This window comes from Triticum urartu, chromosome 1A (genome assembly GCF_056163025.1).
Source record: "Triticum urartu cultivar PI428250 chromosome 1A, HENAU_Tu73, whole genome shotgun sequence".
Classification (NCBI taxonomy): Eukaryota; Viridiplantae; Streptophyta; class Magnoliopsida; order Poales; family Poaceae; genus Triticum; species Triticum urartu.
The window spans coordinates 523,416,009-523,430,086 of record NC_141873.1 but is presented as its reverse complement, the minus strand read 5'-3'; the positions used below and the strand labels follow the sequence as shown (position 1 = coordinate 523,430,086).

The 14,078-nt window shown below is 46.9% G+C and overlaps 3 protein-coding genes and 1 long non-coding RNA gene across 4 annotated transcripts; 3 read left to right on the top strand and 1 right to left on the bottom strand.

Moving 5' to 3' along the window:
* The first annotated feature begins 539 nt into the window (after positions 1 to 539).
* Positions 540 to 1,617, top strand: LOC125525143 (VQ motif-containing protein). The gene has a single exon (XM_048690163.2). The coding sequence runs from the start codon at positions 605 to 607 to the stop codon at positions 1,322 to 1,324; it is 720 nt and encodes a 239-aa protein (XP_048546120.2). The 5' UTR covers positions 540 to 604; the 3' UTR covers positions 1,325 to 1,617.
* A 4,119-nt stretch (positions 1,618 to 5,736) lies between these two features.
* LOC125547035 (uncharacterized) lies at positions 5,737 to 8,616 on the top strand. Its single transcript, XM_087539939.1, has 6 exons — positions 5,737 to 5,793; positions 5,886 to 5,948; positions 6,029 to 6,121; positions 6,205 to 6,240; positions 8,282 to 8,447; positions 8,538 to 8,616. The coding sequence occupies exons 1-6, from the start codon at positions 5,737 to 5,739 to the stop codon at positions 8,582 to 8,584; spliced, it is 462 nt and encodes a 153-aa protein (XP_087396065.1). The 3' UTR covers positions 8,585 to 8,616.
* Positions 6,499 to 8,086, top strand: LOC147992187 (protein FAR1-RELATED SEQUENCE 5-like). The gene is made up of 2 exons (XM_087543032.1): positions 6,499 to 7,971; positions 8,054 to 8,086. The coding sequence occupies exons 1-2, from the start codon at positions 6,499 to 6,501 to the stop codon at positions 8,084 to 8,086; spliced, it is 1,506 nt and encodes a 501-aa protein (XP_087399158.1).
* A 1,071-nt stretch (positions 8,617 to 9,687) lies between the features above and the next one.
* LOC125537389 (uncharacterized) lies at positions 9,688 to 10,443 on the bottom strand. Its single transcript, XR_007295850.2, has 3 exons — positions 10,108 to 10,443; positions 9,956 to 10,031; positions 9,688 to 9,870 (listed from the first exon to the last, which is right to left on the bottom strand). It is a non-coding gene; the product is annotated as an uncharacterized LOC125537389 (long non-coding RNA).
* Positions 10,444 to 14,078: the final 3,635 nt, after the last annotated feature.

The window sequence follows — 14,078 nt, the reverse complement described above, 5'->3', positions numbered from 1 at the left end:
TCCGTCTTCGCCTTGGCCACACGTTTCCCAAAAAACATGTTTACAATTCACAGAGGCCAGATATAATTTTGCAGGTTCACATTGATTTGAAAAGTTGAGATCGAAGTGCAATCCTATCCTTTTACACCTCCACCCCTTTTTTCTTTACATCTCTCACAACTCCACCTTATGGTACCAGAGTACTCTAAAAAACCGGGATTCAAATGTCGAGCGTAGCGTCAATTGTACTCTCACAATTTCACCTCTTATGGTAGGTATATTTCCGAAAACTAAATAGTTTTCCATGCCACAAGCACAACAATACCATGACAAAGGGAAAAAATGCCTCCCAAGAAAATGAAAAGACTTTTTTTAGGAAAAAGAGAATTGGTGAACTGAAAACCGGCAAGAAAACACGGGAGCGCGGAACGGACATGTCAAGCCCCACACACCAACTATGTGCATCACCTCACGGTCAAAGGAAGAAAAATAAATAAATAACACTACATGCATCACAACTCCCTCGCTCCCTCCCCTTCTTATTCCCACTCCCTCCGCCGTCCCTGAACCCAGCCCTCCCCCCCTCCCTTCTTCTCCATCCATCCCCGAGACCAACCAACCAACAATGGAAGTTGCTGCGCCCAAGCAACTCCTCCCCATGGCGCCGCGGGACCCCAACTCCCCGTCCTCCTCCACCTCCTCCTCCTCGCCGTCCTCCGCCGCGTCGCCCTCCAGCCACCGCCCCAGCCCGCTGCCGCCGTCCCCGCGGCCCGTGCCGCGCACCATCGACACCACCCCCTTCCCCACCACCTTCGTCCAGGCCGACACCGCCTCCTTCAAGCAGGTCGTCCAGATGCTCACCGGCGCCGACATGCCGCCGCCGGCACCGTCCTCGCAGCCGCAGGCCCAGAGCCAGAGGCCCCCCGCGGCCGCCAACAAGGCCGGCGCCCCGTGCCGGCCCAAGAAGCCGGCTTTCAAGCTCTACGAGCGCCGGAGCAGCATGAAGAACCTCAAGATGATCGCGCCGCTCGCCATGGCGGCCGCCGCGGGGGCGTCGCCGAGGAAGGCGCTGCCGGAGCTGCTGTCGCCCAGCGTGCTCGACTTCCCGTCGCTGGCGCTCAGCCCCGTCACGCCGCTGGTGTCCGACCCCTTCAACCGGTCCGCGTCGGCGTCCCCGGCGGAGCAGGAGGCGGCCGCGGAGCGCGCGGCCATCGCGCGCAAGGGCTTCTTCCTCCACCCGTCCCCTCGGGGCGGCGCCGGCGAGCCCCCGCCGCGCCTGCTGCCGCTGTTCCCCGTCACCTCCCCCCGGATGGCCTCCGCCTCCGCCGCGCCGTCGTCGGAGTGAGCGAGCCGACTCTCTCCGCCGCGTAGAGCGTACGACGTACGGCGGCGTACTATTACTGAATTGTCCGGAGTAGCTCGTCCTCGGTGCTGGTAGTATGTTGTAATTTTTGCTCGCGTTGTTGAGCGACGGCTCGCGAAGGAACGGAAAAGGATCACACTCTTTGAGCTCCTCCCCTGCCCTCCTCTGTTCTTGGTGGATCGGATCGGTGCTAATTGTGCCTAATTTACTCTCACAATTAACTGTCTCCGTTTCATCATGCAGTTAATTTCCGGAAAATATTTCCCATCCCTTTCTTTCCTCTCATTCATGGAAACGGCATGCACATCTCTCGTCTTTTAAGTTGCGCTACCAAAGCTTAATTTCCGCCAAGATACGAACCATCCACTGTACCAATAACGGTTGCAGCATTCAGAATTCTTCCCAAATCTATGCAAGCATCCAGCCTGACACAAGATGGAACAAGGAATTCTGCCAGAATTCTCCTCAGTGTCCCTAATTAAATTCCCCGACAAGGCCGCAAGAGTCAGAGCATCTTCTTCAATGGCGTAGAATCAGAGGGGGGGCAGTGCCCCTCCCCTGTACTTGTTCCTGTAGATTCAGAGAGATTGCAGTGTCGAAGGAACAACAGACGAACAAGCCGTCATGTCACATCGAGCCGTGACTTTTAGACGTAGAATTATTGCAACTTTGAATTTCTCTTTTACTACATTTATGTGCCTTGAAGAGTTCTGTGCTAGTGCTAGTGATCTGGCTGGCATCGGGTTCGGGTCAAAGGAGGCGTCGTTGTCAAGCATCCAGCCGAGAAGCGGCACAAGGAAGGAGGAGTTGGACTGTCCAGTTGACCGCCCGGGACAGCGGGTGGTGGTGCGCCGGCGGCGGATGGCCGGCCGGCCGGCAGTGCAACCCATCATCGGTGCACCTTTGCTTTTCCCCAAAGCGGCTCCGCCCTTGGCCTCGGTGGTGCGTGCATCACAGGTCAGTACGTATGGGCACATGCCTCCCCTCCCGACTTTACGAGGAGAAAACAATGTAAAGCAAGCAAAGTAGCAGTAGAAGTGTAGCAATGGAGAAAGCAAAGTTAGGGACCGGACAGAGAGAGCGTTCCACTACTAACTACGACCACCATGACCAAATGGCAAGGTGGCGGGCCCGCCTTGTTGACCGCTTTGGACCGGGCGACCGGGCGACCGGCAGCTACCTACTGTCCGGAGTAGTAGTAGAACCGACGCGAGGAAGAAGAGAGAGAGAGAGCACACATAATTCCACAGCCTTTCTGACGAAGATCTCATGGCGGTAATGAACCGTGAGCAGTGCGGGGTTTAATCCCGGCCGTGCACTGCCGCTTAATAATTCTGCCACCTGCTCCGGTTTGACTTTGCGCGCGCGATGATTAATCCCGCGATCTCCGTGCGGCTCCGTCCATCCATCAGCGTCTTAATTTGCACCCTTCCTCACTCGTTCAGGAAGCAGCCAGAGACACTGACCTCGTAATTAAACGGAATTTGGGGGCCACGCGATCGAGATCGATCGGTCGATCGTGGTGTGTCAAATGTCTTGATCTTGATACCCATCGACTCAATCGTAGAGCTCAAGGAAGCTGCGCTCGTGTGCGTAGCGTACCCTCTCTTTCTTTCTTTCTTTGATTTGCATCCGTCTGTTGACCCTTTGCGCGCCAGTTGCTGTTGGATAATACATACTGCAGTTAGTTGTTGCTGTTGTGCAAGTGAACTTGATCGACCCAAAGGAAATGACCGCGGCAATTGGCCGGCCCCTGCGACATCGACGACCATAAGTACATATCTTAGTCGCTCGAGATGGCTACTTAATAACGAATGGCTCCAAGGACAGTGAGCGCGGTAGCTTGAGCAAGCTAGGGCGACGTGCCCGGTAATTTAAACAACCGGACAAGTTCTACCACCCTTGTGGAGTAGAGCACAATGCTGAACCGATCAACTGAAAGAAAGGTCAAAAAAGGCTGCACGCACGCACGCACAACGGCCATAGACCGACGTCAGGACCGAAGAAAAGGGCGGGAGAGAGGAATCCTCTAGGATGAGCAGAAGATAGACGGTGACATGCACAGCTTGGAACTTAACTTGGATGCTGCCTCTGGAGGACGTGCTACGTACGCCGCCAACTGCCTTGACTTGGGGCAACAGGCCATGGGTTGGTTGGCGGGCAGCTTGGCTTGGCTTGTATCAGAATTCAGACCAAGGAATCGCCATGTTTTGCCAATGAGATGGTACCAAACATGTGTGCCTGCGTGTGTGTGTTCACCAGCTAGCTGCCTCAGTTTGGTGTCATATTAGGCGTCTCGGACCGACGGGCTACAGGAAATGCTATAACTGGACTCCAAGGTCAAGTTAGCACTACCGCTGAAATAATATTTGTGCGTATCAGAATATCAGAAATGCTGCAAACTGCTAATTTGATATGGTCGTATCGAGGACTTTGGGTGAGTACATGTCTGTATTTGATTTTGTACTATATAAGCTATGCGGAAGTCAACTAAGTACATATATATATAGCAAAGATAACATTCAAATATCCAAACTGAAACGTAGGGGTCTGCATATTGAACTGGCCAAATGCAGAGTCAACTGAACACCGCCCACAAAGATCGCATCAAACTCTCATTTTCTTTCCTGAAAAGATCAAACCAGAACACGCACTCTGAATATTTCTCGCTCGTTCGCTGGACAGCGGCGTGCCCGAAGAAGGCACACATTACATTAGAAGTAGTAGCTATCATCATTCACCTCTCCCGCGTCGATTTATCTTTCACACGGTAAATGAGTCAGTTGGTGGGCAATCACTATGTGAAATGGCTAGCTGCATCTGCCCAGTCCAGTCATCTCTAGCCCCTCGAATTGGTCAAGTCTTCCTCGGGGAACATGGAGGAACACTAAACTGCACTGCTGGTTTTTTCTATGGGGCCGACGACGAGAAAGAAAACGTAAACCTTTTGGTGCTTTGCGTCCCAAGTTCGTGGATTGCGAGATCGATCGCTTGACGCGTAGTTTAGATCGCGATTAGTCAATGCGTTCGCGGCGATTCTCATCGCGTCAAGCGGGCGAATAGCTTGCGCGCATTCTAGTGTCTGCAACGACAATGACGGTGCAAGTTCAGAAATGAATTGCACATCAAACAAGAACTTGAACTAAAACCACAACGAGTAAATCGGAACGGAGGGAGTAGAACACAAGATCAAGCAGAAGAACTGGACAACTTTAAAAGACTGGTTTGGTTCACATAGTGCTGCTGACACCAGGATCAAAAGATGATTCCCAAGACCGGAATCGAATAGGTTTGTGTTTTCTCTTTTCTCTTTTTCTTAATTCTGCTTGTACATATTACTTTGATTATATAACTGAAAATACCGTAAGAACAACTGTTCTACGGTTTGCGGTTCTAAAAAAACGGTCCAAGGTATGTGCACCAACCAACTCACATCCACCATCGGCTGTCTGCGTTGCCTGTGATTTTTCTGACTGGTAAACGAAAAAAGGGCATGCTAGGAAAAAGAGTATGCAGTCCCAAATGCGAACCCACCAGATCTTCAACAGTTTACAAAATAGTATTCCCTCGGTAAAGAAATATAAGAGCGTTTAAATCACTAAAGTAGTCTTCTAAACGCTCTTATATTTCTTTGGGGAGTGCTTCGGTACAACCCCCCTAAAACGTATAGTGGGTAGTATGGTAATTTCACATTAGATATAGAAATACCCACCCGACGCCGTACGTCGCGCGCGACGTCGTACGCCCGCCCGCGTATGCCGCACCCGTCGCTGTACGCCCGCCCGCCCGCGTACCCGCACCCGTCGCCGTACGCCCTCACGTCTCGACGTTGGCGTGGACAGTTGTTGGAGGAAAAAAAAGACACAGTAGCCAACAACGCCCGCCATCGAAACCCTGAACCCTAACGCATCCACGCCGTCTCCACGTTGGCCCCCATCTGCACGAAGTCGCCGTCGCTCGAGTCGCGGCCCAAACAGGCCGCCGCGCGTGCCCCGGCGCCTTTACCGCTGCCGGCGCGCGTGCCCGCCGCCGCATTCCATTCCCGTCGCCCAGATGGCCGCCCACCCGCGATCTACGTCGCCGCCTCCCTCCGCGCACTACGCCTACTACGACCAGCCATCGTCCTCACGCCGTCGACACCTGCCTCCGCCGGCCAGCAACGTCACGCCGTCATCACGTTCGTCATCGGAGGAAATGGATCCAGCTGAAATCCTCGCCGCTGTGCAAGAGGTTGGTTTGAGACATTGTTGTGCTTGATAAGATAGTTGTTTAGGGATGATGTTACACGGCGTTTGATTCACCGTACAATTTTTTTTAACTATATATAGTTAGAGGAGGAGGGAGATTATGATGGCGATGATTACGGCGAGGACAACGAAACCTCGTCACGGAATATGGATGAACCTCGTGAGGAGAACTACATGAGTTTGGATGAATCTTATAGTGGCAATGTAAGTGTGATCAATGTTGATAGAACAATAAATATGAGGGGGTAAATATGATAGACCGCACGGAAAATTTAGTATTTTTTTGCATGATGCAGCGACATGGCGATGATGATGATGATATGGATATAGATGATTCATTTGCTGAAAGTGCACTCCGGGTATGTTATTAATAAAATCAGAGAAGAAATGACATAATAACCATATGAGCGCTTACATGTTTTTTTTGCAATGCGCGCAGATGGACGAGGACGGGGACTTTGTGAGGAATATTGTGGACGATGAAAGTGACAAATCGCACGTTGATGAATCTCATGATGACAGCTCCAGCAAAGTAAGTTTTGAAACTTACATCACTAAAGTATATTTTAAAATTATAACTGACTGACATAAATGGTTTAATGCATTAATTTACAGGGAGATGTAGATGGTACAAGCGGGAATGATGAGCATGTTGGTGATGATCTGTTTAATTTTGACATCGGATTTGATGAATATCAGCAAGAATCATTGGACATGCATTGGAAGGTCATGAGGAAGACGTTCAAGTCACTAGGAGATGCTTACAATTTCTATAATCAGTATGCGTACGAGCATGGTTTCAGCGTAAGAAAGGACTCACTGAAATATTCGAAAGGTCCTGAAGCAACTAAGCGCTTGAGAAAGTATGTGTGTGCGAGAGCTGGGAAACGACAGGCAAAACGTTGTACAATGGAAGGCAGGACCCGCAGGCTGAGAGGGGAGACTCGTTGCTTCTGTGATGCGCATATAACTTTGAAACTTGATAAAGAGCGTGACGTTTGGTATGTCAGCAGTTTCAATGATGATCACAGTCACGTTCTAGCTAGACCGGATGGAGTCACGTTTCTTCGGTCTCACAATCAGATAAAAGAATATCAGAAGGCTGAGATCTTAACCATGGCAGGTTCTGGAATCAGGAAACATATGATTTATGATCAACTCGTTGCGCGCTCCGGGTCATATGCAAAGGCTGGTTTTGGGAGGAAGAAGCTTTATAACATGTGTTATAGAGAAAAAATGAAGTTGCTTGCACAAGGTGATGCAGACACTGCCATTGGGATCATGATGACCAGAAAAGAGAGAGATCCAGATTTCTTCTTTGAGCACACCGTCGATGATGAAGGAAGGCTGAAAAACATATTCTGGTGTGATTCTCAATCACATCGAGACTATGTTGACTACGGTGATGTGATAGTCTTCGACAGCACATACAGGATGAATAGGTATGGCATGCCATTTATACCTTTTGTCGGTCTGAACAACCACCGTTGCACCATGGTATTCAGTTGTGCTCTTGTGTCTGACGAGACGGAAGATACATATGTCTGGCTGCTTCAGACGTTTTTGAGGGCTCGCTGTCAGAAGAGGCCCAGGTCAGTAATTACTGATGGAGATGCAGCTATGATTAAGGCCATAAGAAAGGTACTTTCGGAGGTTTGGCATCGTCTTTGCTCGTGGCATATTGAGAAGAACATGCAGAAACACCTTCATCATAAGTCTCTAAAGGAGTTCAGGTCTCTACTTTATTATGCCACTTCAAAAAAGGTATTTGAGGAGAGATGGGCAGCGTTTACCGCCAAATGGCAGTCGGAGAAAACAAAGACATGGTTACGTAGGATGTACAAGAAGAAAAGGCTTTGGGCTGCATCATATCTGTCAGGTGGGTTTTTCTTAGGTATGCGAAGTAACCAGCGAAGTGAGAGTCTGAATTCATGCCTTCACTTGCATCTAGACTCCGGTATGACTATTGTTGATATGATTGTGCACTATGAGAACTGCATAGTTCGTCTCCGTGAGAATGAGGCGCATGACGATTGCACAAACTCACAGACAGTTCCAGTACCAGTATTGGATGAGTGTAAAGATATTGAGAAATCAGCTGCCCGTGAGTTCACTGCGGCAAACTTTTATATCTTGCAGGAAGATATGAAGAAGGCACGGGAGCTAGAGGTCCTTGAGAGACTGAGAGGAGCAGACACTCACAGATTCATACTGACATGGAAGGAAAATAGAGATATCAGATTCACTGTGGACTACACTCCAGGTAACTTAGAAGAAACTATGAAGTGCAGTTGCAGAAGCATGTATCGCAAAGGACTTCCTTGCAAACACATTCTTCGCATTCTGATTCAGCTACGCTTACGTGAGATACCTAAGTGTTTAGTACTGCGGAGGTTGAGCCAAGTTGCAAGGGGTGGACTTCCCGTGAAGCGCACTAGCGATCTGTTTGCATGGGGATGGGCAGGTGCAGGGGACAGAGCTAGGTACAGCGAGTTGACTATCTTATCTGCTGAAGCAACTCATAAAGCATGCCATAAACCATTTTTATTCGATAAGTTAAAGGCGGCTCTGAGGGACATAATAGATAATGATTACACTGAGGAGGATGAGCCTGGTGCGGAGGTACAGTTTGTGAACGACGATGCATTCGAGCCTAATCAAGATCATGATCTTGTTCGTGATCCCGCAAAAGTTAACACCAAAGGCGCACCAAAACAGAATGTTAAAGGCCGCGGTAAGGATGGTCCTGATGTCACTAAAAATGGGCGACCAAAAGCTTTTGATGAGAAAAGCAAACGTCAATGTGGACTGTGCGGTGTTACGGGTCATTATAAGTCCACGTGCCCTCAAAATCCTAAGTATGATTTTCTTATGTTATTGTATATGTTATTGTTCAAACTGAATTTATTTGTTCATTGTGAATTAACACATATCTTATTGTTATGTAGGAACTTTGCTTAACTTGTGGAGTATGGAAGATTGGTTCACCCTTTGATTGAAGACAATTTTATTATGGATGGCTATGGAAGATCGTTCAACCCTTTCATTGAAGACAGTTTTTTAATGTTCTATACATTTGATCTTTAATAATTGTTATAATATGTTATATGAACTTATTTTACTTCGTTGATGTCAGACTATTTTGTTTTGATGACAGACTATGTAATGCAAGAAGGAGTTTTACTTTGTTTATTTTGATGTGTTAATTTTTACTATTAATTTTGTGCAAGTCGCTGTTGTTTATTTTGACGTGCTCATTTTTGCATAGTACTGCCGTCGCTGTTTACTGTATATTTTTTGCATTGCACGGTCGCCGTCGCTTAGAACGCCGTCATTTTAAAAAAAAACACCCGACAAGTGCGCCGGCGGCACTGTCCCACAGTGGCAGCGTCGGCCGGCGGCACTGTCCCATAGGGCAGAGTCGGACGGCGGCAGCAGTACAAGGCAACGAAAGGAGTTCGATAGCCTATGTACCGCCAGGTATATAAGTTGGTCGTCGCGCGCTCCGTCGGCCGAGGTGGGACTAAACATCCCAAGTCGCCCCGCGTGGAACTTGGGTCGTCGTCGCGTCGCGTGCTACTTGGGCCATCGTCGCACCGTGGGCGGAAACAATGATATTGGGCCGGCCCACGCGGTCACGCGCGTCGCTGCAGGCACGGTGGCTGCGATAGCTAAGTTTTAGTCCCACCTCGCCCGACGGAGCGCGTGACGACCAGCTTATATACCCGGCGGCGCACTTGCAGTCGAGCGTCTTTGATTAGTTATGCTACCCATCGTTCGACGCTGCCCTGTTGGACAGTGCCGTCGGTCCTGTCTGACGTCAGACTGGCCGGCGCACTTGTCGGCAATTTTTTTTATAGAAAAGGAAATTAAGAACGTGGGTGTTATAATAAGCGACGGCGACAGTGCTTTAAAGTGCATAATAAATACATGTACATTTTTTTTAACATTCAGCAGTACAGGAAAACAACTTGACGACTGCATAACTATAAATATGAAGATTTCAAATGTAAAGACAACGGCATGAAGACAACATAATAATCCAAATGTCATTCTCGACTTAAATATTCAAAATAGTAGTGTCTTCTTCATCACAAGACATGATAGTCGAAATAAATGTAAACATTATTTGAGCCTACAAAATTTTCTTTTACAAAAATTTTGGCACATTTATTTCTTCTTTGCAAGCCGGGTAATTTTGTCCTTCACATCGTTGAGCGTATTTCTCTCCGAAAAAATAAGCTGCGCAATCATTAAGTCCCTCGATTTATCAATTGACCCCTGTTAGAACTTCATATTAGTACAATTCAAATAGTATTACATAATGAATTTAATTGAATATAAGCATTTGAAAAAAAAACCAGACCTGAGAAAAATGGCTTGTCCATTTTTCACCGTTCCAATATTGAAAGCATCGAAGAACAAATATTCCACATGAATTGCTGGTCCGTACAAACAACAGTTCATAATTTCGCATTTGAGGTAAGATATTAAAACAATATGAAAGTATTTACTCACCTGTCTTCTTGTTGTGGGATGTTATACGTTTTGATAGGCCAGGTAGACACATCCGGAAAATTCACAGCACCGCTCGCATTCGCATCACGTATGTCATATCCAAGTTGATTTTTCTGTTCATATACATAATAGCACGAAAAGAATTTAACATAGTTCAGTTACTAAATGATAATTTCAATATGCTTATGTAAATTTATGCCGTACCAGCTCCTCAACTTTTTCTGTAATTTCACTGTCAAGTTCGGGTCCCATCAAAGAATCAAGAACCTAAAACTCTTCCTTCGGGCGATGCATGACAACCGAAACCCAGTGGGTATTTCCCTTATTAAGAGGAATATAAAGCTGCATCACAACGAAAATATGATGCAATCAACATATACTATCTTATTATTTATATCCCATATATGCATACTTTAAGGCAGTTGAACTTACCTTATCTTTTTTAAAATACTCATCGGTGCATCTATTCAAGGGTCCATTCTTCTTCGCCACAACTTCGTTGTCATTTTTTCCTCCCTGGGTGTCCGGTCTAAATTCAAGTAACCAATTGACCAGCCAGGTCGGCATTATATGACGATCTTCACCAACAACTCCCAACAGATACGACGAATAAGCATTGATAACCTGAAAATAATTTAAATGATGTATAACAATTCCAATTTGCATTGAATGCTAATAGAAAACAGAACAATAACTTACATCACCGGTTAGCCATTCATGGTCAAGAATCTTACAAGCCCTCTCTGCACTCAGACCTTCGCGCATGCCATCATTGAATATTTCCTTCTTTCTATGTTTTGCTGACCGCTGATAAGCACGAACAAACTTAACACTAGCTTTAATCACATCGTATTCTTCTTCAAAGACTTCTTTCTCGAATAGTTCTGCAATACATGACGGTAATATGTTAATAATTCAATGATAAGTAGTAATTTCAGCTCGAAAATAATATGATAAAACTCACTTGCTTTTGCTGAACGCTTTGCACGCTTTGTAGGTATAACGGGAATATAAGGAGACTTTATAAGGTTTGATCGTCTCCGCTTCCGTTTCCCTACACCCTTCTCCTCTACCTCATCTTCTCCAATACAATCTACCGATCCACGTGATGCGATTTCATCTGTTCCTAAAGATGTAACGGATTTCTCATCAGATACCTCAGGAACTTCGATAGGATCTTCTTCATCACCCTTGAAACTATCGAAATATTCAGGTGTGCAATAATAAGGTGTCTTCTCTTCAGAATCATTAATATCATCTTCATCATCCTCTTGCACATTCTTTTTTCCCGGTGTTTCTAAATTGTCCATGTCAGGATTATATATAAATTCCTTACGAGGTTTTCCACCATAGTTTCTACTTTCACTATTTTCACCATACTCATTCTCTTCTTCTTTTTCACTATCACCAGCTTTGTAAAATACAGCGCTTTTGTTCAATTTCTCTATGACCCTCTGTGATTAAAAATTAGTTGTAATTAGTTATGTGACACATCGAAAACCATTGTGAACGGCAAAATCAGAAAACTTGTACCTGTGCGCATAGCTCCGGCATACGAAGCATATCCTTACGAATGTGCTTCAGCTCAGTCAAAATCCGATCCATAATAGGGTTCTGGGTAGCTGAAGCCTCAGATGTACTCACGCCTGTTCTCCTTCCAGTAATGTTAGACTTTCTCGTACTGGATTTCTTGTTCTTTTCAGCCTGTTCCATTCTTATTTTGTTTAAGCGGTACTCTTCAGTAATGGTGTCATCGATCTACAACATAAAGAATCATACAATCATATTTAATTAATAATTAATTGCAGACTTTAAATGGAAAAATAAATATTTAACGTATTACCATTCCAACACCACGACCATTTTGAAAGTCGTACTTGTCTCTTTTCTCCGCTGCCGCTTCTGTCCAATTCCTCATCAAGGGGCTCAACAACGCTAAAGGATCATACTTTGGACCGGTGCTTGGCTGCACCTTCTCCCAATATAGATACTGCAAAACAAACACACAACCATTTAGCATGTGTTACACTATTATTACATAATACAACTATTCAATTTTAAAAATAAATCATACCTGCAGAAGTGCTAGGTTGCCACGTGGCCATTCCCTAACACTACCGGGCTGCAAGACCGTACCAATCTCCGACAAACAAAACCGCAAAGTGAATGCGTTCCAGTTGAACTTTTTTATCTGCCTGACAATCTTGCACTAGTGCATAATAATTCTTCGGAATGTACTCATCAGACACTGGTGCAATTATAGTCCCTAACAGGACGAGAAACGCCATCCGAACAAATTCATCGTCCACGTTTTTGTTTCTCACAATCTTCTCAATAAGATCATCAATCAATATTTTACCATTGTTCTTGTTAACAAAACTAGCTGAAATTTTTTTTATTGCTTTGCCTTGGTCCATACTCAAAAAACTAGAAACATCAACTCCTTCATTCTTCAAACCAAATATAGCAAACACATCATCAGGCCTCAATGAAATCAACCCTTTTTTCCGGCTGCCTCTTGCACCATGAATTTTTTACTACTAGGATTATAACCTTGAATCATAAGCGCAAGCAAATTATTACGCATCTTGACCGAAGGTATTCGTAACATGCCCTCCATCTCTGTTTCGTAAAACGTAAATCGCTGACTTGATGTTAATTTATTAACAAGAGTAACCCATTTTTCTATAAAACATGCAATCACACCATCAATGTCCATACTGCATATAAAAATATCTATGTGACGTTGCACGCAGCTAATGTGTTATATAATGTTGAAAATTTTAAAATATATACCTGCCCGACGGCGACTACAGCAGGCGACGGCGATCACAGCGGCTGACGGCGGCGTCTGACGGCGTGTTCACAACCGGCGCTGACGGCGAGTGGTGACGTCGGCCGCTGACGACCAGCGCTGACGGAGGGTGCTGACATCGACTATTGCTGGGTGACAACGGCGTTGACGACCGGCACTGACGGCGGGTGGTGACGTCGACTAGTGCGGGCTGATGGCGGCGCGACACTATCGGGCGGGGAACGACAGTGTGGGCGGCGGGCGACGGGGATCAGATCGGGCACGTCGTCGGCACGTACGACGCAAAAAGGGCATGCGCGACGTGATTGGGCGACGTGATTGGGCGACGTGCGCGTTTGTCGGGAATATTCCCTCGGATACCGACGGCTCGTGCAGATATTGGGTAGATATTTTGCTGTGTCGGGCCCGCGGCGATTATTAAGTGGGCGACGGCCAGTCTACAATATTGAATATGTATTTATTTATTTGTATAATTTTGTCATTTAGTGTATTTTTTATAAACTTTGCACGAAAAACAAACATGTTTTGTGCCCAATTTTTTTTCACGGGCCATAGTGACCATGCAGGGCATGCACGCAAAAATTTGCCGCGTTTCGAGTCCGTATGGATTTTCTACGATTTTCCGGGCCCAAAACCCCTACAATACTGCCCGGACGTGACGCAACTTGCGTTCGTTGTCGGATTTCGTTCATTTTGGCCGTGGGGTGCCCGGGTGGGGCCCCACATGCGTTGCCAAAAGTTGGGTGCATTCCGTGAAACCGCTCAGGTACTTGCTGTGGAAGGGGGTGGTTGCGGTATGGCCGGAGGGGACCCTCGGTCGCACATCTCCGCTTCGCATCCGCCAAACGTGCCCAATTTTTTTTTCACGGGCCACAGTGACCATGCAGGGCACGCACGCAAAAATTTGCCGCGTTTCGAGTCCGTATGGATTTTCTACGATTTTCTGGGCCGAAAACCCCTAAAATACTGCCCGGACGTGACGCAACTTGCGTTCGTTGTCGGATTTCGTTCATTTTGCCCGTGGGGTGCCCGGGTGGGGCCCCACACGCGCTGCCAAAAGTTGGGTGCATTCCGTGAAACCGCTCAGGTACTTGCTGTGGAAGGGGGTGGTTGCGGTATGGCCGGAGGGGACCCTCGGTCGCACGTCTCCGCTTCG